The sequence below is a fragment of the Tasmannia lanceolata genome, unplaced genomic scaffold, assembly GCF_043159265.1.
Source record: "Tasmannia lanceolata isolate RefF3 unplaced genomic scaffold, GAP_Taslan_0.1 ptg000019l, whole genome shotgun sequence".
NCBI classification, from domain to species: domain Eukaryota; kingdom Viridiplantae; phylum Streptophyta; class Magnoliopsida; order Canellales; family Winteraceae; genus Tasmannia; species Tasmannia lanceolata.
This window is the reverse complement of record NW_027518696.1, coordinates 17154226-17178738: the sequence shown is the minus strand read 5'-3', so window position 1 is coordinate 17178738 and position 24513 is coordinate 17154226. Positions and strand designations below refer to the sequence as shown.

Here is a 24513-nt window from a genome sequence, read left to right as displayed (position 1 = left end):
AGGGTGTGAGTGTGAGTATTATCTGCACCTTTAAGAAGATATGTGAGCTAGAAAGCATCTGCCGAAGTTGCAACCAAGGCACAATACTTAGCTTCAGTACTCGAACATGAGACGATAAGTTACTTCTAGGTAGACAAAACAATGCGATTGGAGCAAAAGTTATTACAAAAACTAATTCAGGCGATGACATCATGAAATCCTGCAGAATCTGCATCTAAAATTGTTGAGAGATCATGAATGGATCTGGACGTGAAGCAAAAGTCTAGTCCCAATGTGCCTTTGAGAAAACAAAGAATCCACTTTACAGCAACAAAATGGATAGAAGTTGGAGTAGGCATTCGATGGCACACCATATTGCGGAGTATGCAATATCAAGTAGTGTCATTGTGAGGTATTAGAGAGGAGTCTAATCCTTGGGCCTGATCTTGGTGTTGGAGAAATTTTGTTGGGGATAAATCTTAATGGAGATGTAGAAGAAAATGATACTTCAAGGCGCGTCATGAAGTCACTTTCCTTAAGACGATATTCGCGCCCACGACTTGATTGATGTGCAACGGGGATCCACGAGTTTGCCTCCAAGATATAATGAAGCCCAATAGGTAATACGTATTGATGTTTGTTGATGCTTTGCACGAGCGAAAACAATCACAAAATACCCTCGAATTTTGCAAGTCATTAAGATACTAGCTTCTATTTTTGCAAAAAGCAGATAACTAGAGATAAAACAATTAAAGGGGAATAAAAAGAGTATTTAGAAAATTCTAAGAGGGAGAAGAATTCTTTGGAAATCATTAGATCTAATTCCCATAATGGAATCTCGGATTACCACACAAATGGTCAGTTTCTTGTTTATTTATAGACCTTCTGGTGTTATTTCATGTAGAAATGCACCCTTTCATGGCATCTTATCAACATGGACCGCTTATTTGATCGGTAAATTGCGCCAAATCGTGATTCTACAGTCCAAATCGGCTCTAGAGTGACTGTTGGGTTTAGTAAAACCCTAGTCCTCCCTCAATAACCGTTAGGCCGCGACCGATCACCAATCTGCGGCTCAGATTGCACCTGATTGGCCTTTGATCGATGGTATACGATGGGTTGCGATCCGACGATCCAGATTGCACCAGTTTGAATACCAATCATTATTACACAATCGACGTTCCACATAGCATCCGATCGAGTACTAGCCGTTGGAACACACCCGACCGACCAACCGATTGTATGGTCCAATCCGACAATGCATCGTGCGAAGTGCAAAGTACGCCAAAAAGCGATTGGTGTCATACATTCAGCTGTTCACGCCGCACTTGTGCGAACGGCCATCCCGCAGCTCCACCATTTGCTAAGAGCTACATCTGCTACAAAAGCAAGCGAGAGAAGTGGGAGAGAGTATACTAACTCTTCTCCAACATTTTAACTTTCCAATGTGGGACTAAATGATCTCACACTCCTCCCTTTCAAACCAACCATTTTTCAAAATAAGATCTTTTTATTTCATTTTGAAAATCACGAACAATCCTCTACCATTTTGAAAATCAAAGAAAATGATTATCTCATCAAACTTGGAATTCTTATGCAATAATAAAGGTATCTCATGATTTGAACCTTCACTTAGTGAGAACATATCAAAGTTGACTAGAATTGCATATTGGACGTATCTTTAAGCTAGCAATTCTATTAAGGCAACTAGATATATTTCACATATAGGTCTTCTTCTCCTCAGGTAATTTCTAGAAGCCGACACGTGTATTCGTCTTGTGTCTATATCTTAGTTTCACGAGCGCTCTAGAGACTATCCAGGTCTCGTAGGAAGTGACACCATTCCCACACTCATATGGGTAGACTTATCAAAAGTGCTATTGTAACTAAGGCACTCAGATACCATATTATAGTGCTTGCAACCACTTCGTATGATGTACTTGGACTCATTGAACTAAAGACTTGATGCCTCTTCAAGTGTTGAGTTGAGGTTCCATCATCGGTGATTATTTGATGTTAGCTAAAGCCCAGTCCCTAACAGTGTTTTAAACACCACTAATTCTCTCGAGAGACCTTTCATCAAAGATTCTACCAAATTTTGGCTTAAGCTTCCAAAATCATCCGTTATTACATTATCTGTGATTAACTACCTCATTTAAATTGCCGAAGTCCTAATTATCTAGACTTATCATTCTAAATATGGTTATAGGCCCATAATAGTGCAAAACTCAATATCTCAATATAAAGATATATGTGGCGTTGCCTTAGGCCAAATTGGAATTTCTAACAATGAATTCCATAGGCGCTTTACCTCTTTATAACAAGAACCCAATGCAAAAAAATTCTTGCGCCATAGTAGAATTAGTTTAACGTTCTTGCTTCTTAGAGGCTGGGGATGGTTCCCCACCATGAGTACATATCTATTCACTCATTCATGTGTGCTTAGTTATCCAACTGGCATAGGTATATTTTATTAATATAGGACACCAACTCTAACCCACAGTACATAATTCTTTACGGACTATTCAAACTCTATTATCACATGCCGACATAATTCACCACGATTCAAACCCACTAAGTTTGCCTACTACAAATACTATTTTATGTCTAATATATGTCATGGCATACATCAAACTACTACAAACCTTGGCATACTCTAACTGATAATCAATTCTACTACTTTTACAACTTCAGGCATGAATCAAAAGTGTATAGCCTGGTATACATTCAAAGTGACTAAACTTTTTATTTTGGAAATCACAAACACTTGGTTCTGGAAGTAACATATGTGGAACAAGGCTTAAGACTAGTCATAGAAGTGCCATCCATTACCTCCATGATATACTTGGATTGAGTGAGGAAAAGACCTATAGAAGTTTGGGATGCATTGATGCTGAGGTGGGATGTGATGGAGCAAAGATATGAAGAGCTACTAGATATCAGAATGATATCATCAACATAGAGTAGTAAGATAATATATCGGTATGATCTTTGCTGAAAAGTGTCAAACTGTTAGATATATTTCACCAAAAACATAAAGCAAAAAGAAATGTGCTGAATTTTTGAAAATATTCAAGTGGTTCCTGTTTAAGACCATTACAGTGTTTCAGAACGCAGATGTAGTGTCAAAACGCGGACAATGTAAATCCTAGTCAAGGAATGGGAACGATAGCACTCGGCTTTGTTAGGTCAGAGGAGTATTTGACAAATCCTCTGACAAAAACACAAATATATAAGTTTGTGTATGAAGCATCACACAAAATGTGGTTGGAGCTCGTGTTGTAAATCATTAGAGACGGACACCCAACTATATGAAAGTAGATCTTTAGAATTAGCTTCAATAAGTACCAACGAGTCATTGGATGATTTTTTAGTACAATCAAGTACCCATACTTTTAGATGTAAAAAATAGACAACAATATTCACTGCAACTGAAAATGATTAGTTTTAAACTCTTAATCAATTCATAACCTAAAATGGGTGGTATGCTACTTGCAATGCATACTTGATGACTTACCTAAGTGAATGTGGAGGTGTCACCACTTCCAATGAGAATGTAAGTGATTCTCTTGAACATTCATGAAACCAAGATGGGGACAAGGCCAAGATGTTTAAAAAAATAAGAAAGAATCACTAAAGAATTGAATGTAGAATGTGAGTGACAGGTTAGCCGATTACACCTACAAGGAAAGGTTAAAGGAGTCTGACTCCACTCGTACTCAATACTGTGATCTGTCAATCTTAAATATCAACTGAAGTCCAAAAAACACTGCTACGATTCATTCTACTATTCTAATGTACTCAGATACTTCTATTTTCAACCGTGAGTTTATTTTGAATCTTGTGTGTGATTGTTAGAATTAAAAAAAAACTTAGAGGGAAGACTCAAAATAAGAATCCCCCTCTTTCTTTTTAACTTCTTTTCTTTTAGTGTTGTCTTGAAACTTGAACCTAAGATCACGTGCATTGTGAGAATGTGTGTTGTAATTCAATGCAAAACGTTTAGTCTCACATTGGAAAGTGGTAGAAAATTTTGCTTCCTTATAAGAGGTGATGTAGAGGGAAGGCGTGGGCCTTTCAAGGGGCATTGGATTTGTTTGGGTGAGCCCATTTTAACATGAACTAAAATAAACACATATACGTGCGCACGTTGGGCCATAATCCTGGTCTGGGTTTTGGCTCTAGGCTTAAAAATAATGTTTATTTTATTTCCAACTCTTTTATTTTCCATCTTAAATAAATTGTTTACCGTTATAAACTTGTAGTTACATTTTAAAAATAAAATCCTACGGTTTTAATTTCTAACGTACACCATTTAAGTGTCTATTTTTATTACCATTTTGTGACCCCTATTTAATCGTTGCAGTTTGTCTTCTCCAAACAGACACGTGAAGTGATTGATGCAGGTACATGTTTCCTCTTCTTCTTGGGATGTGCTATTTTTTGTAAAGAGACAAGGGTTCTAATGCCCTCTGTACAATCTAATAATTTTATGCTTTGAGTTTTTCACTCTCAGTACCCCCGTATCTGTTCCATCTTAGTACAATTCTAAAGTGATTCGAAGAGGGCCAATAAGCAAGTGCATGTCTACAGGAGTCTGGGGATGTTTCATCTTCGAGGGATGTTTCATCTTGGTCGTTGATCTCAATTGCAATGTAATGAGAGAGAGAGAGAGAGAGAGAGAGAGAGAGAGAGAGAGAGAGAGAGAGAGATGGTGATTTTTTTAAGAATTGCCTTTTGCCTTTCTTCAGTTACGATGCTCCGACATGGTTAATATTTTCAAAGTCAATTGTCTTTAATAACAACTTGATGTATTGAGTTTGTAAAAGGTCCTATGTTCCCTTGTTCCATCTATTGAGCTCCCTTGGAACTCTTTTGGAGCTGAAAATCCCCATTAGGCTTACCACATAGAAATCCCATGTCAAATGCGGTTTCAAAGAAGAGGACCTACGTAGACTTGTTCATCTATTAAGCCCTCTTAAAATTCTCTTTGTAGTTGAAAATCACCCGTTAGCTCCCTCCCTCCCTGTCCTTATTCTCTGTCTCTCTCCCTCCTTCCCTCTGCCAAACTCTCTCTCTCTCTCTCTCTCTCTCATCACAAAAAAATCCCATGTCAAAAGGGGTTTCACAAAAGGGGCCATAAGAGTGGTGTTCTTCAACATGTATCATCTTCCATCAATAATTTTCAAAGACTAAAGGCCTCCATGGATGGCACTACGCAGTGTTTTCGTGCCTTGTTTTCCTTGGTAGGCTCCATTTTGTTTTGACTTTAGGTAACAACATAATGCGGTTCCTTCTCTTCTTGGTTGAGAGAGAGAGAATCTACTTTTGATTAAAGGTAAACTCTGATGATACTCTATGATAAGTGATATATTCTCCCCCTTTCCTTCCACGGGCCACCCACTTGAGTGTATTTATGACTACTTTTTTACACTAATATAGGGGTGGCCTAGGGGGCAAATATTTCATCTCCCTACTCTATTTAGTATTTACAATTGAAAAAAGTGATTCTTGTTCCATTTCCATAGTGTGTAACTCTCAAGGTGAGTGCCTCCGGACTAATTAGGGCGCTGATATTGCCCCCCCATGTAGGCTATTTTCTCCCCCTGCACGGCTGCCTAACATTAAACGTTAGGCTTTCACGTATATGTCACATTTCCCACCATTTGACCGGTGCCTCCGGAGGCGCTGATATCCCGTCCTTGTAGACTATTTCCCCTGCACGGCTGGCTAAAGTTAAACGTTAGGCTCTCACGTATATGTCACGTTAAACGTTAGGCTTTCACGTATATGCCCATCTTTGAACAACGTAGGCCCCGACCATACCACACCATAGGATAATCCAAACCGTCCATTTGATGGGCCATAAACGTAAATTATATTTTGCGTCCCAAAATATAATTTCCATAGGCTGATCCTAGCCCTCCGATCTAAATAGAAACTACATCTTATGCAACCTCTATAGATTGTAATGTTGTGATCATCCTATGGAAATGATTTTTGGGGCACAACCTATTTACATTGTGGCCCATCAAATGAACGGTTTGGATCATCCTATGGAGTTGGTCGTAAAGTAACATTAAGGCCCGTCCACAACATAGGACGATCCAAGCCGTCCATGGTTTGGATAATCCTATTGAGTTGGTTGTACAATAACATTAAGGCCCAATCGTAGGCCCCACTGATATTTTTCAAATTGAAGCGTACCGTCCACAACATAGGATGATCCAAGCCGTCCATGTTTTGGATCATCCTATGGTGTGGTTTGTACAGTAACATTAAGGCCCAATTTAGGCCCCACCCATATTTTTGAAAATGAAGTGTACCGTCCAGACCATAGGATGATCCGAGCCGTCCATTTGATGAGTCATAACGTAAATGAGGTGTGACCCAAAATCATTTGCATAGGATGATCACAACCCTCCAATCTATAAAGGTTTCCATAATAAGCAATTTCTCTTTATATCTGAGGGCTAGGATCATCATATGGAAACGGTTTTTTGGGACACAACCTATTTACGATGTGGCCTATCAAATGGACCGCTTGGATCATCTTATGGTCAGGACGGTACACTGTCCTAGTGGGTTGGATTTGGGCACCAAGGAGGAAAATTTTGGGGGCCCATCAACTGTTCCTGTTGTAGAGAGAGAGAGAGAGAGAGAGAGAGAGAGGTGGGAAACGTGCACTAAATGATTCAACGGGGGTGGGGACCCACTACGTCAAAAAAAGGGAAAAAAAGGGGAATATAACCTCCGTTTAGAGTTAGCCGTTGAAGCCTAACGTTTAACGTTAGCCAGCCGTTAAGAGAGGGGGAATGGCAACATTCCCTACTCTATTTACTAGGGGTGCAAGTTTGGCCCTGTTAGCCCTGACCCGCCTTGAGCCCGAATAGGGTTAGGGTTGGATTTTCCAACCCTGAGGGCGGGTCAGGGTTCATTTTTTTAGACCCTGACTCAGGTCGGGTCGGGTTCTGGGTTAATTCCTCGGGTATACCCTAACCCAGCCCGACCCTAAGTTTTCTATTATAGAATTGAACCATCTGTGCATGTTTCTTTTGCTAATGTTTTCTATTATCTTGGATTGATGTTTCTTTAGATTATTATTATTATTATTAATTGTCTCTATTGCCCGTCATGTTGTTGAATTCATATTGTCTTATTTTGTTCCCTTTCTATGTTTATTGATCATTTTGTTTTATATGATAAGTGGTTGCTTTATTTTTGGCACTCTTAACAGGTATTTGCACTAGGGTCAATTAGAACCGGCCCGGCCCGGTCCAATCAGGGGCGGGCCAGGACCGGCAGTGAGCCCTGTAGGGCGGGCAATGGGTTGAGGTTTTCCGGCCCTGACTCAAGGTCAGGGCGGGTCAGGGCCGAGATAATGGGTTCCAGGGTTGGGCTAGGGTTTTGAAAAACCCAACCCAACCCAACCCGACCCTGTTGCCCTACTATTCACAATTGAAAAAACGTGGATTCTTTTTGCATTTCCATAGTGTGCAATTCTCAAGGTGAGTGCATCAGGACTAATTATCATGACCCTAAAATGCAACATCCCATCATGCATTAGAAACGGAGATTTTATATGGGGCATATTTGATTGAAGTAAACTCCAACTTCAAAACTTTCAACCATCCTTTATCTCTCATGCTCCCTTCCTCATCTCAACATGAGTCAAGACCTCCTCCAAACCAGTCCCCACGAAATTCAAACCCAAACCCACCTCTCTCTAATCCACTCCCACTCCCTCTTTACCCATCACATTAAACCCCCATTCTCCCTCTCAATCCCTTCCCCATCAGACTATCTCCACCTCAATCGAGCCATTCTCTATGCCCTCCTCACTTCACCCACCTCCCATAACAAAACCCACTTCACCCATTTAAACGCAATCGTCACAGATGGATTTGAATTCTTCACAAATCTCCTCCAAACCCTAATAACCGAATCATACCCTAAACTCCTTCCACATGCCAAATCTCAATTACTTTGGATTTCTTCCAAATTGATCGATGTCTCCGCGGAGGGCGTGGAAAATATTTTCCTTTGTTTGTTGAGGCAGATTGTTGGTGGGGATTTCTCAGAAGGTAATTTATTTTTGTCTATGGAGTTGGTTAGGGTTTTGTGGGATAAATGGGATTGGGTTTTATCTAAACCTTTACTTCTTACTAGTGCCGTTTTTACTTATCTTCGATTGTTAGCTGATCATTACAGATTACCAAGTCCGAAATTTGATCAGCTCAAAAGGGTTGAAATTGATTTTTGTGTTAGGGTTTTGAGGGAGTGTTTTAGTTTCTGTTTGAGAATTGGGAGGGATTTGGTTAGGCTTTTGCAAGATTTGGTCCACATTCCTGAAATTCGAGCGATTTGGAAGGATTTGTTATCGAATCCTTCTGAATTTAGGGTTCCAGAGTTTTTAGATATTTCTCAGCTTTATCATTCTAGGACATCGAGTCGGTATTTTTTGCTTAGGGTTACGCCAGAGATGGAGACTAATTTGAGATTTTTGCTTACACATGTGAAATGGGGGAATCAGAAGAGGTACCAAGTGTGGTTTTCTAAGAAATTTCTATTTACGCCGGAGAAAGAGACAATTATTTGTGATCTTGTTAGGTTTATCTGTTGCGCGCACCACCCTTCGAATGAGATTATTCAATCCAGTGTGATTTCGAGATGGGCGGTTATCGGTTGGCTTTTGAAGTGTTGTAGGAGAAATCATGTGGAGGCGAATGTGAAATTGGCGCTTTTTTATGATTGGCTTTTTTTCGATGAGAAAATCGACAATATCATGAACATTGAGCCTGCAATTCTTTTAATGGTGCATTCCATACCCAAATATATGGATATGACTCACGGGCTTTTAGAGTTCTTATTTCTACTCCTGGACAATTATGATGTCGATCGGAAGGATCTCATAGTTCGGGGTGTCTCGGCTTCTTTTAGTGTACTTCTTAAGAAAGGAGTGATCCATTCATTGGAAACTTTGAGTACTTGTAGTGCTCTTGCTCCATTTCTAAAAGCGAGGCTTTCTATGTTCTTCCAAAATTTAAAACAGGTAGTTGCTAGTGAAGCATTGGCTCCTCGGGTCCAATTGAATTTGACAAATGTGTCTGATTTAGAAAATGTGGAACTTTCAAACAGTCAGAAGATGGGACTCTCTACTTGCAGCATAGAAAATGGGATCCAAAACAATGTGGATGCTGCTATATGTGTTTCAGATAATACAGTTGCTAGTAGTCCAGTAATATCTAATAAATGCCAGATGGGTGTCATAGAGAATTTAGTACGTGATCTCGGGTCAACTTTCAAACAGTCAAAGAAAACGGGTTTCAATACTCTTGAGACCATATTATTTACATTTGCAGCTCTTGATAGCCAAGAACTTGATGCTTCAATTGGAGGGGACTGTGTTTCTAGCCCTGAAACTTTAGCTTGTCAAATATTGGATGCATCCACGCTGAATGAAGATGAAATGTTTGCTCCTCTTAGGAGTCTGCCAAATGAACTAGATTATGACAATGAAATCCAGTCTGCAACAGCACTGGTTATTCGTGCTTTTATCTATTCTCAGTGCAAAAGGATGGAAGAAATGATTTTGTTTTGGTCTAAAAATGGTCAACCTGTTGGACCACGCCTACTCTCGTATGTATCAAGACTTGCATGTGAAGCACACATGATGGATCAATTGAGAAATTCAAGTTATCATAAGAAATGTATAAACTGCCACCCCTGTGATGGTGATGAGAACACTTCCAAGGATTTTGACTTCGAAAAGTCGTTATTGAAATGTCACATTGAGGGTTACATTTCTTTTACTAGTGGTAGTAGAATAAATAACACCACCAATGTAATTATTTCTACTTCAACAGTTGATATTAAATTAGTTGATAAGCTGGTACAAGGTGCTTTCATTGCTTACAGAAGCCTACTTACATTGTCTAGCATGAACCCGCCATTGATACTCGCTGTTCAGTTCAATGGTACCAGTGAAACAGAAGACTACTCGAATGACAATTCAAGTGAAGGAGTGAAAGAAAAGGATCGAGCTCTAGCCCTGTCACTATTATCTGATTTGAAGTCTTGTTGTGGTTGGAAAGCAAAGAGGTCAAAGTGCATATTCCAGAGTATTTTTTGTCATCTATCTGATTTAACTACTGCAAACGAGGACTTCATTCGGCTACTTGTAGACCTGTTAGATCATGTAGATCTTGTCGCCATGCAGTTCGAGGTTGGTTTGAAGAGATTCTCTGTATTTGGAGAAGACACTGAAATTATATGTCAGTTAGTGAAGAGCTCTTTTGAGTGGAATTTTGTAGTACAACAGAAATTCTGGGCTTTGTTGATATCAGAGCTGGCAGTTTCTAAGGTTCAAGTGGAAAAACTACTTCTCGACCTGTGCTCAGATTTATTGGATATGAATGAACATTATGTTGCAATAGGGGCCCTTCTCACTCTATCTAGGTGTCGCTCTCCTACACCGGAACTTGTTGGAGCAATAATGTCGTTACCTAATGCCTTTGGAGACTTTGCTGCCGCAGTTCTAGCAACATGGGTTGTCTCTAACAGGTCAATGTTGTTCGAGAACTTAGTTGAGTGGTTAAAAAAACTTAATAACATGGATGTTCGTTCTGTCTCTGTCAAACCCACTGCTATTAGGATAAACTATTCTGCCATTACAGAGTTCTTGACTTTTCTTAATTCTGAGGATTTTAGAACCACAGATTGTTTGAGTTCAATGGCTGTAAGTATTCCACAGATAAAGGCCAAATTAGCTGACATAATGGTAGTGCATGATGGTAAATGTGCACTATGAGAGAAAGATGATATACTCTCTATCGGGTGAGTTAATTTGAATTAGTCTTCGTGATAAGTGATAGTTCTGACTAATGGTAAACATTTGTACAAATTATCCCAACTTGCTTCCTCTAATGGATTATTCGAATTGCATCTCTGGCAGATCATTCAATGTTGCCTCTCATTCTCTAATCGATGTCAATTACCAGTTTCCTGTATGCTCAATCCAGATATGAGGTGATTTGACATTGGTGTTTGATGTTTGTATTGTAGTTTTGTAGCCCTACCTGTACGCCATTATGAATGCAATACTTGTTTCTTTCTAGGATTTCATATTCTTTATCAAATGTTAAAGAATATTGTAACCTAAACTGCATGCTATGTAACAGGCATGCCGTTAGAACATGACTGCGTATTCACCTGTACGTTGTACGTTGCTTATCAATTTAAGTCTTCAGTTTCCTAGTTCAACAATATTCTCCCAGGTGAGTTTTTTTCATCACCTATTCGAACCTAGCACATTCTGTTTTGCTTCATATTCCCCCAGGTCTGTTCCAAGCAGGGGCGATGCCAGAAATTTTGCACAAGGGGGGCAAAAAATAGAGAAAATTTTGCACAAGGAAGGGAGATAAAAAAAGTAAAATTAAAATTTTAAACTTATTTTCTATCTTAGGGATGATTGGAAAGGAGGGCATATTTTTTTAAAAAGGGGGTAAGTATAAAAACTAAAGGTACATTTTTTTTTTTCCCAAAAAATTAAGGGGGGCAATTGTCCCCCTTTCCCTTCAAGTGGCATCGCCCTTGGTTCCAAGCGTAGTAAAACCATTATAAAACAATTCTCCGTGTAAAATGTTTACATGGTAAACTTTTTCTTTTTCCAATGATCCATTGCAAGCAGTGAAAGAGACCTAAAACATCTCTCACACAACTACCTCTTTTCTCAGGCATTTCGTCAAATATATGTCGTGCAACTTTTGGATTTAGTCTGGATGAGTTTTAGCTTTGTCTGTTTCCATAAACCACATATCGGAAATCCCCTGGAAACCCATTGTTTAACTTGATTTTTTTTCCAATTATCAAGCACTTCTCAAATGAGTCAGACATCAAACCAATGAATTAATTTTTGATAAAGATCCAAGACCTCCAATCCATGTAAACCCACAAAAGGAACATGAATCCCACTATAAAAATCAGACCTCTGCAATAAAAGCTTCTGAAGTTTCCCCAAGACACATGGCCAGAGGGGAATGGGTAAGCGGTTGATGGGAGAGGAGGGAGGTCCAGCAGATAATGATGCAAATATGCTTTCTTCCTGGAAAAAGAAAAAGGAGGTCAGAAACTAAATCGATGAAGATAAAAATGGGAGAAATAATCATGGTGCGTTTGACACGCGCCCGGCTGGAAAACGTGTCAAGTTTGCGCCAGCTCCATTGTGGGACCCAAGGCAGGGCTCAAAAGTATATCGGGATAGGGATGACTTCAACAGGCATAAAATTTTTGGGACGAAGAAAAATAATAAATTAAAGCAGAAGCCAATGATCAAAAGTGGCGGTTTGTTCTCTAATAAAAAAAATAGTAGCGGTGGACTTCTCTTTAGACGAGAAAGAAAAATGTTTGTGTCGAGTTTACTCTCTCTGCTTAAAAGGTTTCCTCCATTTTGGGGATAACTCAGTTGATGAGTTTCAGAACCCTAATTTTGAGGAACCATTCAATTGTAATCATCGGTTGGGAGTGGGTGCTTCATTGAGATTCATCGAGATCAAGCGACTGGACAGGGTAGTGAACAGAAGTTGAAACGTCAGGAGCTTTTCAGAAAGAAGGAAGTGGCGCTGGAATACCTTAAACTCCAATGGAAAAAGCTTCAAGAGGAGGCGAAAGGAAAGGAGGGAGAAACAATGGATTCGACGAGGAAGAAAAGCCCGGAATAGGCTTGTGTTCTGCTCTATGAACTAACGTTTTCCCAACAAGAGTTGGATGTGGATTCTATGGCAGGTGAAAATCAGAAGGGAGAGAATACCGAAGACTTGCACGTGCAGACAGAAGCGCGTCATGGGTCGTTGATGTAAACTGGATCTTTAGATCTAATCGATTCTCAATACAAATATCAGGTTGGCTGTAGAAATTTGAATTTTGTAATGACATCGAAAAACAAAGATGATAAAAGGAGAAAATCAAAGAAGGAGATGGAATAGATTTACCAAAAGAAACACAGAGAAAAGAGATTTGTATTAATATAAAAGGAATTCCTACAACAAGAATCACATCTTGTGAAGGAAAGAAAGAAGAAAAACTTTACATCACCAAAGGTTTCTACTTTCCCCTTGCTAGGAAGCTTTTCTAGGGCACTCTCAATAACTCGGGGGAATATCTCCTATGTCAAAGAGGAGGTTTGATCATCGCTACCCTGAAATGAAACCCTCCATCCCTATTTATAGAGGAAGGATGGAATCCCAAGCGAATGAACCACGTGTCTTCCTGCGGTGGTTTCCTTTGTGGTCCCTGATGCCACTCGTTAACCATTCTTATCAACCACCCTTTATTTGATTCCTAATTACATTTCTACCCTTCTACCAAGTAACATGCAATCGTATGTATAGTACCCACACTTTATTCTTCAACCTCAATCTGATCCCCTCATATCTTCATGCTTTATTCTTCAACCTGATCCTCTGAGATCTTCGTAGAACCTTGGGATGATCTATCCGTTGTATCACTTCATCCTCTTTTTCTTTGGCCTTATCATAGACCAAGTCCTCGTTATCTCCCTCTAGGGTTTCATCATTAGAGATTGGGTCCACATCATTACCAGCAGAGACTGGGTCCACATCAGTCATCTTACAAGGAGAAATTGGGATGTCTCGGGACTCATTGGACGTGGATCTTTGTGCCAAGATCAAAGCATGTCTTCAAGGCGATGATGAAGAGTTAGGGGAAGTTGTTTCAGGATATGAAGAAGATGGGAAATTGTTTGGGGATTGGTTATGAGGAGAATGTGGACGAGGCAAAGAGGATGTTCTTGGATATTGAGAGGTGGGGTGCGGTGAAAGGGAAGACTCCTAGTAAAGGAGGGAGGGAGCTTAAATTCGTGTTAAGTTAACTAGAAGGTTTTGATGGTTGTACATACAGTTTTTTGGGAGCTTTGATAGGCTGCCTTTTTGGATGTATTTAGGAAGGTGCTTTCTCTGATTTGCTACCATGTGATGGTGTAGATGGAAAGGTTGAAGGGATGTTTTTTCTCAACCTTTTGTTGTGTTCTTTGGTGGGGGTTGCATGTATGAGGATGGATGAAGATAAGGTGTTGGAAGACTCGTCTGGTTGAGAGTCTTGGTTTCAATGTCTGTTATGAGTGGTAGTTTTTGCGCGTTCGGGGAGTGGGGTGGAAGGCTACTCTGGGGTTTACGGGGTTTATCTGTTGATGTTTTTATCTTTTTGGGCCATTGGAGAAATCTCCTATGGTATGTTATGATGTAATGTAATGTGGTGGGACAACTTGTCCCCATCACTTTGTACATCTTATCCAATATGAATATATATGTCATTTTTCAAAAAAAAAAGAGGTTATGTTAACATCATCTCCTATCTTTTGCAGGAAGACTCAGATGACAACACAGAAAGTAGCAACATCAAAACTGAGAATGCAGAGCACACTAGAAGCAACAACCAGGCTTGGGAGACCTTTGGCATATGCATTTTCTCAGTAAGACTAATACTTGTCTGGATCCAAACGTAGGGAAATTGATTTTGGTCGTGAAATAATTCAGAAGTTTCTACCGTACAGAGCCCAACTTGGGATGGAGTTGGCTAGGGAGATGGATGACAGCCAAAGATGGGAGTTGAAGAACTTATTACCTCTTATAGTGGAATTTTCAATTGCCATAATGCAGAGGTAAATGCCACAATTTCATAATTTCTGAAATTTATGCAATTTATCAAGATAATATTTTCAATGAGTAGGCTATGGTCAGAGATATTTACCAATTTTCCTATCCAAACCATCACATGTAGATGCATCCCTTAATATCCCATCCTATTTCAAACCAACCTTAGGGTATCTATTGTCATACTATCTCTCCTCAAGGTTTTAAATTTCAGTTTCGGTGTCGGTTTCGGCCACCATCGAAACCGAAATGTTTCGGTTTCGGGCCGAAATCATGTGAAAATATGATTCTGATTTTGTTTTTAATTTCGACCGAAATGTCTAAAATTTCGGCGATTTGGGTTTAAATTTCGGTGGAAATTTCAGTGGAAATTATAACATTTCGGTGTACATTTTTAAAATTTCGATGGAAATTCTGTAAAAAGTCCAAAAATGAAATTTCAATAGAAGTTTCGGCGACATTTCGGAATTTCACAGAAATTTTGGCAAAATTTCGGCGAAATCTTGTAAAGAAACAACTTCATGTGAATTTCGTTTCAGTTTGTGTCGAAACTGAAATTTAAAACCATGTCTATCCTCGGATCTTGCATTTTACTTAACTGTATACACAGGTTGGTGAAGATGAGTTTTGGACTGTATGCTTGCTGATAAATTAAAGAAAAATAATGTCGAGGAGGAAATGTGCTTTGACTCTTCTGCTCGAACTGCTTTAGCATTTGGCAATAACATACTGCTGCTAGATTTTGATGTGGTTGGTTATTTTATCTGCTTTAATAATTTAAATTTTGTTTATCATAAATCCTGTGACAATCCTAAACTTCCCACTATGTTTCAATAACACTGATTACAAGACCATTCAAGTCTACCCATCTTGCTGCAGCAAAAGTTTCATAGGATGCTGTGTGATTCCATCTGAAAATCCTACCATGGCTATCTGAACATAGTTCAAGAAAAGGAATCATGAGCATACGAGAAACTGTGATAGTATTAAGGGTGCAATCCGCTTAACAATCTGTCTTTGAATCATGATTAATTTTCCTTCTCTCATTCTAGAAGGAAGAGATGTATTGATCTTCAGAACCATGGATGAATCAATTTTTCTCTGAGGAAGAATGAAATCCTGTAAATTCTTTTTCTGGTGCATCATGGAAATTCTTTGGGATGCAAGAACCAAGTAATTCTGCCGCGGAACAAAATTTCTAGAACAAAATAATTCTGTGTCGTGGAACAAAATTTCTCTCATTTCCCCCTTGAATAGATCCTTGTTTTATTTACTAGTACCATTGATTTTGGTCAAAATAATGAAACAGGTCAATTTTTGCTACAATAATGTTTATTCTTTTGTGGTAGATTCACACTATGTGTGCTTCTTATTCAAGGGCTATTATGGACTTTGGCCGGAAAGTGGGAAGAGGGCAAGGAAGAAGTCAGTAGCAGCTGATGCCATCAATGGTGACAATGATGGAAAATCTGCTCCAATCTTGGACAACAGCACCCCTGAAACTACTTTGGAGCCTAAAAATCAAAGACAAGCCAGTAACAATGCTGACAGCCTCTCCTTTTCTCCTTTTCCTCCTTTCACCTCTCTCACCGTACGAGTCTGAATCCATTCTACCCTACAACAAACACTTTGCCCCTCATTGGCCAACCCTCTACCACATCTACCTTGTCCATTGGCTAACCCTCTACCACATCTACCTTGTCCATTGGCATCAACGGGCTGGTTCTTGTCTAGGGGTGTCAATAGACCCAGACGGTTAGATGGATTCAAAGGGTCCGAACTTAATTGGACAGGAAACAGGAATTGGGCACAACGGCTGGAGCCATTGGAAATTATTCAAATTCATATCCCATGCTTTGAAATCGTGTCAGATAGGACACAGACATAGCCACAGGATCCGTCGGAGTATCCTAGATTGGGTTGGAGGCTACTAATGTTCAAACATATTCTTTTTATTGCAACTGAAATAGTACTTATGAAGGGTATTTTCTTTATATTAAAATCGTTAATCAAAATCATTTTCCCTCAATGAAATCTTAAGTCAGTTGTCATTCTCTCTTTCTTTCGTGTTTTTTTCTCACCTCTACCTCTCTACTGTGTTTTACTTATTTAGAAGTTTAAATTAGTCACATGTAAGGGGCTGATTCAATTGAATAAATTGTATAGGCAGACATTTACAGTAGACTGAACATTCTATTGTTTTTTTCAAAGTTCTAACTGGGTATGACTTAGGACACTCCAATGGAAGGTCTGATGATGCGAAATAGATCGAGACCCAGGCACTGAAAGTTGGATTCGAAGAACACTCCTAATACAAACTGATCGATGAGGGTTCCAAGCAAATCATGACCAAGACATAGGTGGATTCGAAGAACAGTCTGAATATGGACCGACAGGTACTCGTTCCCATTAGAATTGTTTTTGTAAATCGTACTCAAGTAACAACTCGCTCTTGTTCCCTCGATCCTCTCTTGCCTTAAACTGAACGCCATTTTCTTTAGGAATATAATCTTCCCTCGCATGGACTATGGGCATGCCCAAAAGTTGAATTGTACTAAATTATACCCTCTTGACTTGGATCTCATATAATTTTTTCCACTATTACCTTTTCCACCGATCTTTCTCTTATCATAAATAAATCACGAAAACGACCCGCACTTCTTTTTCTGTGAGAATTTCAGTAATCAATATAGAGACGATTGACTTTATGTTGAGATCTTTGGCAGTATTGAGATTCATGATCAGACAATCCCATGCACTAAACATTGAACAAAATAACACAAAAACCTTTTCATCCAGCACTAAGGGTGGACTAAGGGTGTCTGTTTGGGCTCGGGCTCGAAGCTCGGCTTGAGCTCAGCTCGAATCCTTAATGAGCCGGCTCGGCTCGTTAAGGCTCATTAAGAATTTAATATATTTAAAGAAGAAATTGTTTCTGTGCTCGAGCACAGATAAGCTTATTTGCGCTCGAGCACAGAAATAAGGGTGGGGCCACATTTTGGGTGGGATCCAAAGCATTCATTTGATGGGCCCTTTCATGGGTAGGGTGTCCATCAAAAATCAACTCCATTGGATCACCTTAGGGTGTCCATTTGTGGGGCAAAAAATGGACAGATTTGTGGACAAACAGTATTTGTCTATTTTTGGCCCCACAAATGGACACCCTATGATGGGGCCTTCTAAATGAATGCTTTGGATCACCCTCGCAATGGCCCCACCCCCTGTTGCTGTGCTCGAGAGCAGATAAGCGCAAAAACCCTTTTCTTAAATATATATATATATATATAAAATTTTATAAGTTATAACTCTAAATCCCTTACAGGTTATGTAATTATTTAATTTGAATCATTTGATTATACAGGACAGGTCTATAAAAGCCCAAAATATGTAGGATTTTGGGGCCCAATTTGCCCATTAGCGAGCTCGGTAAGGCTCGCGAGCCTGCCCGAGCCGAACCCGAGCTCAGGTGAGCTTAACGAGCCGAGCTGACATACGGTATCCCCACCCCAATTCCCTACGGATGCACGCAATCCCCGTAAACCACGCGCATCGGGTAAGACCGGGGGATTTGAACAACTAAATTCAAAGAACCTCATATTTTCTAAATATTCTACTGCACAATTACATAAAGTAGAAAAATATGATCATTAAATTTTCAAATTCCATCCCATCCGACAATGACTCTACTGGTTCAAACACTTGTTCCTTAACAAATTGGTATTCTTAATTTTTTAGGGTTTCAAACGTTGTTCCAAACAAAAGATGAAAATGTCTGTAAAATTAGTGAATGAAGGAAGAAGAAATAGAGAACATTTTCTCATCTTCATGAAACTCCACCAGCCCTGCCTTCATTTCCACAATTGGGTGTTTGGAAAAGATATATATATTGTGTTGTCCCTCTACCAATCCAAGGGTTAGGATTCTCCTAGAGGGATGATTTACGGGGTGGCCCAAAAAATAATCGGTTAGGATTGTAAAGGGAATATATAAACCGAAAGTCTCCAATTTGTTTTGCTTACCAAAATTCCTACAATGAGAAGATATAGGAGGGAATATATAAACGGTTCCATCTTTTGATCAACCTGCCAAACTTTTTGCATCTTGAGATACCTTTTTTCTTGTAAGCCTCTTTCTTTATTGGATAAAATTTAAAGGAAGAAAAATTCCATATATATATATATATATATATATAGAGAAAACTGTTGGTGAGCTTAAGCGCACCAAACCTATGGTGCGCTTAAGCTCCCCAATCACATGAAGACCCACTTTGTTAGGTGATCCAAAGCATTCATTTTAAAGGCCTTATGATAGATAGGGGGTGTACCAAAAATCAGCTCCATAGGATCATCCTAACCCCTTCATTTGTGGGGGACAAAAATGGGCAGATTTGTGTCTGTCCATTTTTGTCCTCCACAAATAGAGGGGTTAGGATGATCCTATAGAGCTGATTTTTGGTACACCCCCTATCCATGTAAGGGACTTTAAAATGAATGCTTTGGATCACCTAACAAAGTGGGCCCCCATGTGATTGGGGCGCTTAAGCGCACCATAACTTTGGTGAGCTTAAGCGCACCAACAGTTTCCTCATATGTATATATATATATATATATATATATATATATATATATATATATATATATATATATATATATATATATATATATATATATATATATATATAGAGAGAGAGAGAGAGAGAGAGAGAGAGAGAGAGAGAGAGAGAGAGAGAGAGAACACGGTTCCTACACACGTGTAGATAAGTTAACTACACACTAGCTTAAAATACAGTGGGGGCCACATTATTTGGGTGATCCAAACCATTCATTTTTAAGGCCCTCACATAGATAAGGTGTCCACAAAAAATCAGATCCAATGGATCATCCTAACCATTCGAACTGTGGAGGCAAAAAATGGACTAATTTGTGAAGGTTTAAAGACATCCATTTTACCTCCACAAATCGTAGGGTTGGGATGATCCTATGGATCTGATTTTTTGTAGACACCCTATCTATGTGAGGGCCTTTAAAATGAATGGCTTGGATCACGCAAACAATGTGGGCCCCCACTGTATTTTAAGCTAGTGTGTAGAGAACTCTCTACACATATGTGTAGGAACCGTTTTCTCATATATATATATATATATATATATATATATATATATATATATATATATATATATAGAGAGAGAGAGAGAGAGAGAAAACGGTTCCTACACATATGTGTAGATAACTTCTCTACACACTAGCTTAAAATACAGTGGGGGCTATATTATTTGGGTGATCCAAACCATTCATTTTTAAGGCCCTCACATAGATAGGCTGTCCACAAAAAATCAGATCCATAGGATCATCCTAACCATTCGAACTGTGGAGGCAAAAAATGGACTAATTTGTAAAGGTTTAAAGACATCCATTTTACCTCCACAAATCGTAGGGTTGGGATGATCCTATGGATCTGATTTTTTGTAGACACCCTATCTATGTGAGGGCCTTTAGAATTGATGGCTTGGATCACCCAAAGAATGTGGGCCCCCACTGTATTTTAAGCTAGTGTGTAGAGAACTCTCTACACATATGTGTAGGAACCGTTTTCTCATATATATATATATATATATATATATATATATATATATATATATATATATATATATATATAGAGAGAGAGAGAGAGAGAGAGAGAGAGAGAGAGAGAGAGATTAGGAATATAATTATGATTTTAAGAGATCTTCTAAGGATATAAGTTTATAGTCGACTTTTCATATACATAGACTTTTTAGAGATACGGTTTATGATCAGACTATCCCATGAACTCAACATTGAACAAAATAACACAAACATTTTCATCCAGGACGCCTCTTTCATCCTTAAGTTTTATAATTTCCAAAAGAAACTTGTCATCATACTTACATGCTCATACATTTTATGCATAAATAGATCATGCTATCAAAATTGCACAAAATAAACAAGTAATGGTAAACGGTTTGAATATCTATCCCCATTTATAGTGATTTTCTAGTGACAATTCGACTACCTCAAGCTTTGTCTCTGAGTCGGTTCCATGTCCTGAGAGCACAAGAGGCATAACCAGGTCGCTCCTTGATAGCACAAGAAAAAGCTTATATCTAAAATAAGACAAAGTCTCAATCACCTCAACATCCACTTCTCCATTCCCTGCTGTGAAGGTTTACACTCCTCTACTAAGCCTCGAACTTGAGAGAAATCCCTTCATGAAATTCAAAATGTGAGTAGCAACCCCTATTTAAAATCTCATTAACTCAACTCATAACTCGCCCGAGTCAACTCCCTTTTACGTTGGCTGCGTTCCGCATAGCACCGGATCCGCATTCTGCGTTTTGCCCTATAGAGTCAATAAAAACTCTTTTGACTCTCCCGAGTTATGACCGTGTCAACCGCGTTCTTGGCCACGTTCCGCGTCACATCCACATTTTTAAACACTTGTAGCAACACTAGAATCTACCCCCCAAGTATTTCTAGGGGCATCTACCAAATAAGACTCATAACATACAAAGACATGGGTTTTACACTTCTTTTCTAATCGCTCCTTAATTCAGGCCGGTCCCATATTAATGTGGCCCTTCTTATTGCAAAAATAACACATAATGCTAGACTTTATCTCATTCAATTGATCCTGCTAGGTCGTCACATATTGCAAAAGGTTTCTTTTTGTTTCCTTTGCACAAATTCTTCCTTCCATTTCATTCTAATATTGCTTTTAAATGGGCCATGAATAGTGAAATGAGTACTGTCACGCTTTTTCGTCCCAAGTCTCTGCTAGATGGAGCTTTTCATGATTATCAAACTCATGCAATTAGAATGCTCACTTCCCATAAATAACCCTTTGCTTAGGTGAACTATCATTAGTGGACTTGGGGTTCTACTTCAGAAGCGCATAGTCTAGATCCATATGCGCCCAAGAACCATGTGGCTGTGTTCTTTCCACTTTTCACAATTTGATCACCGGGTTGAGTACTCAATGCCGAAAAATATCAAGAAATAGATCTAGGGTTTATGTTGTAAACACATGATTATAATCACTAAAAGACTAAATATCATAAAAGCCTTATCCACAGCAACTACGTACAACAAGTTGATCCCTGTCAATCAATCTAACTTTCAGTGTAATATAAATATTGTCCAAAATTTATCAAAATAAATCAATGTAAATTCAGCTGAACTCAGTGTGTCATCATGGCCCTTTTGTTGTGCTGAACCATGACATAGTAGCAGTTTTCCAGTATGAGATTAGGCGCCAAATATTAGACAATGCAACAACACTAGAGTTGGATTGAAGAATTTCTCAATTCAAGTTTCATGCACCCATCTTCCTCGTACTATCTGTTCACATACTGCAACGACACTCCGTTTGGTTAATAATTGTCATGTATAAATAGAAGCTACCCAAAAGTGATAGAAACAGTTAATATGTAAAACCATAGGAGGAGGATACATACAAACATAAGGCGATTCATTACGAACTCCTTGATCACAAAAATGATCCTACTTCCCAAATAATATCAAACAATTTTATAACAAACATGCAATGAATACATAGTGTAAAACCATCACAATTAGGAGTAACAACCAATAAAACATATAGGTAAGTATTAAACTACCTCATTAGGGCTCAAAACACCAATAAAATTGAAACAATCATCCTCAGGCTCACAGGGGATCTGATCTTCTCAGGATATAAAATGGGTCATAAAGGACATATCAGAACTACAGGTTTTCTAAGACTTTCAACTCTTTCGAAAAGGTTTGATAGAGCTTTAAATAGGCAATGGATGTGTTGAAAAAATCCATTGGGCAAATTCGATCCCATCGTGCACAAATTAACAGAAAAGTAAGACAAGAAAACAAGCCATAAGATGAACATTGAGATTTTACATGGTTCGGCCAAGATGCCTACATCCACGGGCGAGAACACGATCTTCCACTAAGAGAGAAATAATATACATGGATTCCATTGGATTAACTCAAACCCATAAAACCCTTGCACCCTTTCCTTTACCTCTCAACCAAGACTGTACCCAAAAGAAACTCTAGAGAAAACCCTGAGAAAAAAAAACAAAGAGAAAAAACCTTGAGAGAAAACTCTCTCTCTCCTCTCTCTCTCACTTCCTATTGCCCAAGCCCAAGACGCCACACTCTGTTCATGTGATGAGGAAGCTTTTATATTATCTAGGTTTTTAGAAAACCTTAAAAAACCTTTCTTGCTTTTCCCTTCCCACCACAACTCACGATTTTATTCAAAATAGGAAAGTGGTGGTGGGAAACAAGGCAACTTTCCCAACAATCTCCACATTGGCCTGTTTCCCAGCCACCTAAAGATTATCTGTTGACGTCTCTATCGGTTTGTTGTCACCACAGACCACCATAGGCCTTCCGAAGCCAGCTACACACCATCGAATCATCCTAGTTCTGACTCCCCCCGATCGTTCAACACGGCCAATGCATATGTCTCGCTACAAATCCGTTGGCTCACTTAGTCAACCTAGAAGAGGGATCTCGAACCATCCTCCCCATCGTAGGTACTGTCACCTTCTCACCATCGTCTGCAACTTGAAAACTTGTCTCTGTACCAGCTGCAAAATAGACCCTACGCCTGCATGCGCTATCACTCTGTCCAACTAGCCATCAATATATTAGGAACACCGGTCACCATGTCCCCGACTAGATGATATAATTTGTCACACTTCTCTCTTTTCATGAGAACCATAAAACCGCATGTGATTTTCATTGCTCCAATTGTAGTCGGATACCTGCAACCTCTGGAGTCCATCTGGACAAGTGATACTAGATTCTTTTGAATCTTTAAGACATTCGTCACACCACCCAAAGTACGAATCACTCTATCGGACATCTTAATCTTCACCGTTCCAACTCTCATGATGTTACAAGACCCATTGCTCAAAGACACTACACTTGTCCTTGTTTCTTAGAATGTATTAAAATATTCTTTCCTTGAGCATATGTGAACAGAGCATCCTGAATCTAGAATCCACTCATCATAGGAAGAAATGTGATTACCTGTGCAAATTGTGAGAACGTCTCCAACCATTTTGCTCTGCTCAACTATTACTGTCACTATGGTATTCGGAGCACCATTGTCTGTGACCGTATGCCTTGCAACGACAACACTGCATGCCCGTTCCACTGACCCTGGATCTTGACTTGCCTTTTTCTGATCCCCTATTCGAGGATCTTCCTCTCCGATTTCCACCACAAACAACCAGTCCATGCTCTTGACTCTCATCAAGAATAGGTTGATTTCGTATCTCATTCGATAAGAGCAATGGTGTGACTTCCTCTAACTTATTGTATCCTTGCCATACAATAAAGTCGTCACAAGGTTGTCATACGAATCCGGAAGAGAAGGAAGAAGTAAAAGAGCCTTGTCTTCTTCCTTCAACTTTTCATTAACCTTGTGGAGCTGATCCATAAGCCCATTGAACACAGTAATGTGTTATAGAAGATCTTCGCCTTCCTACATCATCAGCTCATGCAATTGCCGCTTCAGATACAATCCGTTGGCCAAGCTTTTTGACATGTAAACCTTTTCCAACTTCTACCATAGCTTAGGCGCTGATTCTAGATGCCGATTTTTCTTGTATAGTGTTATCTGCCAAATATAGTCAAATTGTGCTAACCGCCCTCAACCCCATGCATTCCCACTCAACATCTGTCATCTTTTTCGCCTTCCTATCATTTTTCTTCAATGTCTTATCTAGGCCATGTTGCACAACGATGTCATTCTCTCTCATCAGCCATAGGGTGAAACTGCCCTTTCCGTCGAACTTATCGATGTTGAACTGGGTAGAACTTGATTTTACCGCCATCTTAGA

General features: G+C 39.2%; 1 protein-coding gene across 9 annotated transcripts; it reads left to right on the top strand.

Moving 5' to 3' along the window:
• The first annotated feature begins 7557 nt into the window (after positions 1-7557).
• Positions 7558-17265, top strand: EMB2739 (embryo defective 2739). Of its 9 annotated transcripts, none has more exons than XM_077361928.1 (6): positions 7558-10815; positions 10934-11007; positions 11160-11255; positions 14360-14467; positions 14549-14656; positions 16881-17265. In XM_077361928.1, exon 1 carries the CDS (start codon positions 7646-7648, stop codon positions 10787-10789), a length of 3144 nt encoding a protein of 1047 aa, XP_077218043.1. In that variant the 5' UTR covers positions 7558-7645; the 3' UTR covers positions 10790-10815; positions 10934-11007; positions 11160-11255; positions 14360-14467; positions 14549-14656; positions 16881-17265. The 9 variants fall into 9 exon arrangements, with proteins under 9 accessions (XP_077218043.1, XP_077218050.1, XP_077218046.1 ...); XM_077361935.1 differs by lacking the exon at positions 16881-17265 and adding an exon at positions 16027-16682; XM_077361931.1 differs by lacking the exon at positions 16881-17265 and adding an exon at positions 15998-16682.
• The last annotated feature ends 7248 nt before the right edge of the window (positions 17266-24513 follow it).

Coding starts and splice junctions, on each gene's coding strand:
- EMB2739 (XM_077361932.1), top strand. CDS start 7,646: ATGAGTCAAGACCTCCTCCAAACCAGTCCCCACGAAATTCAAACCCAA.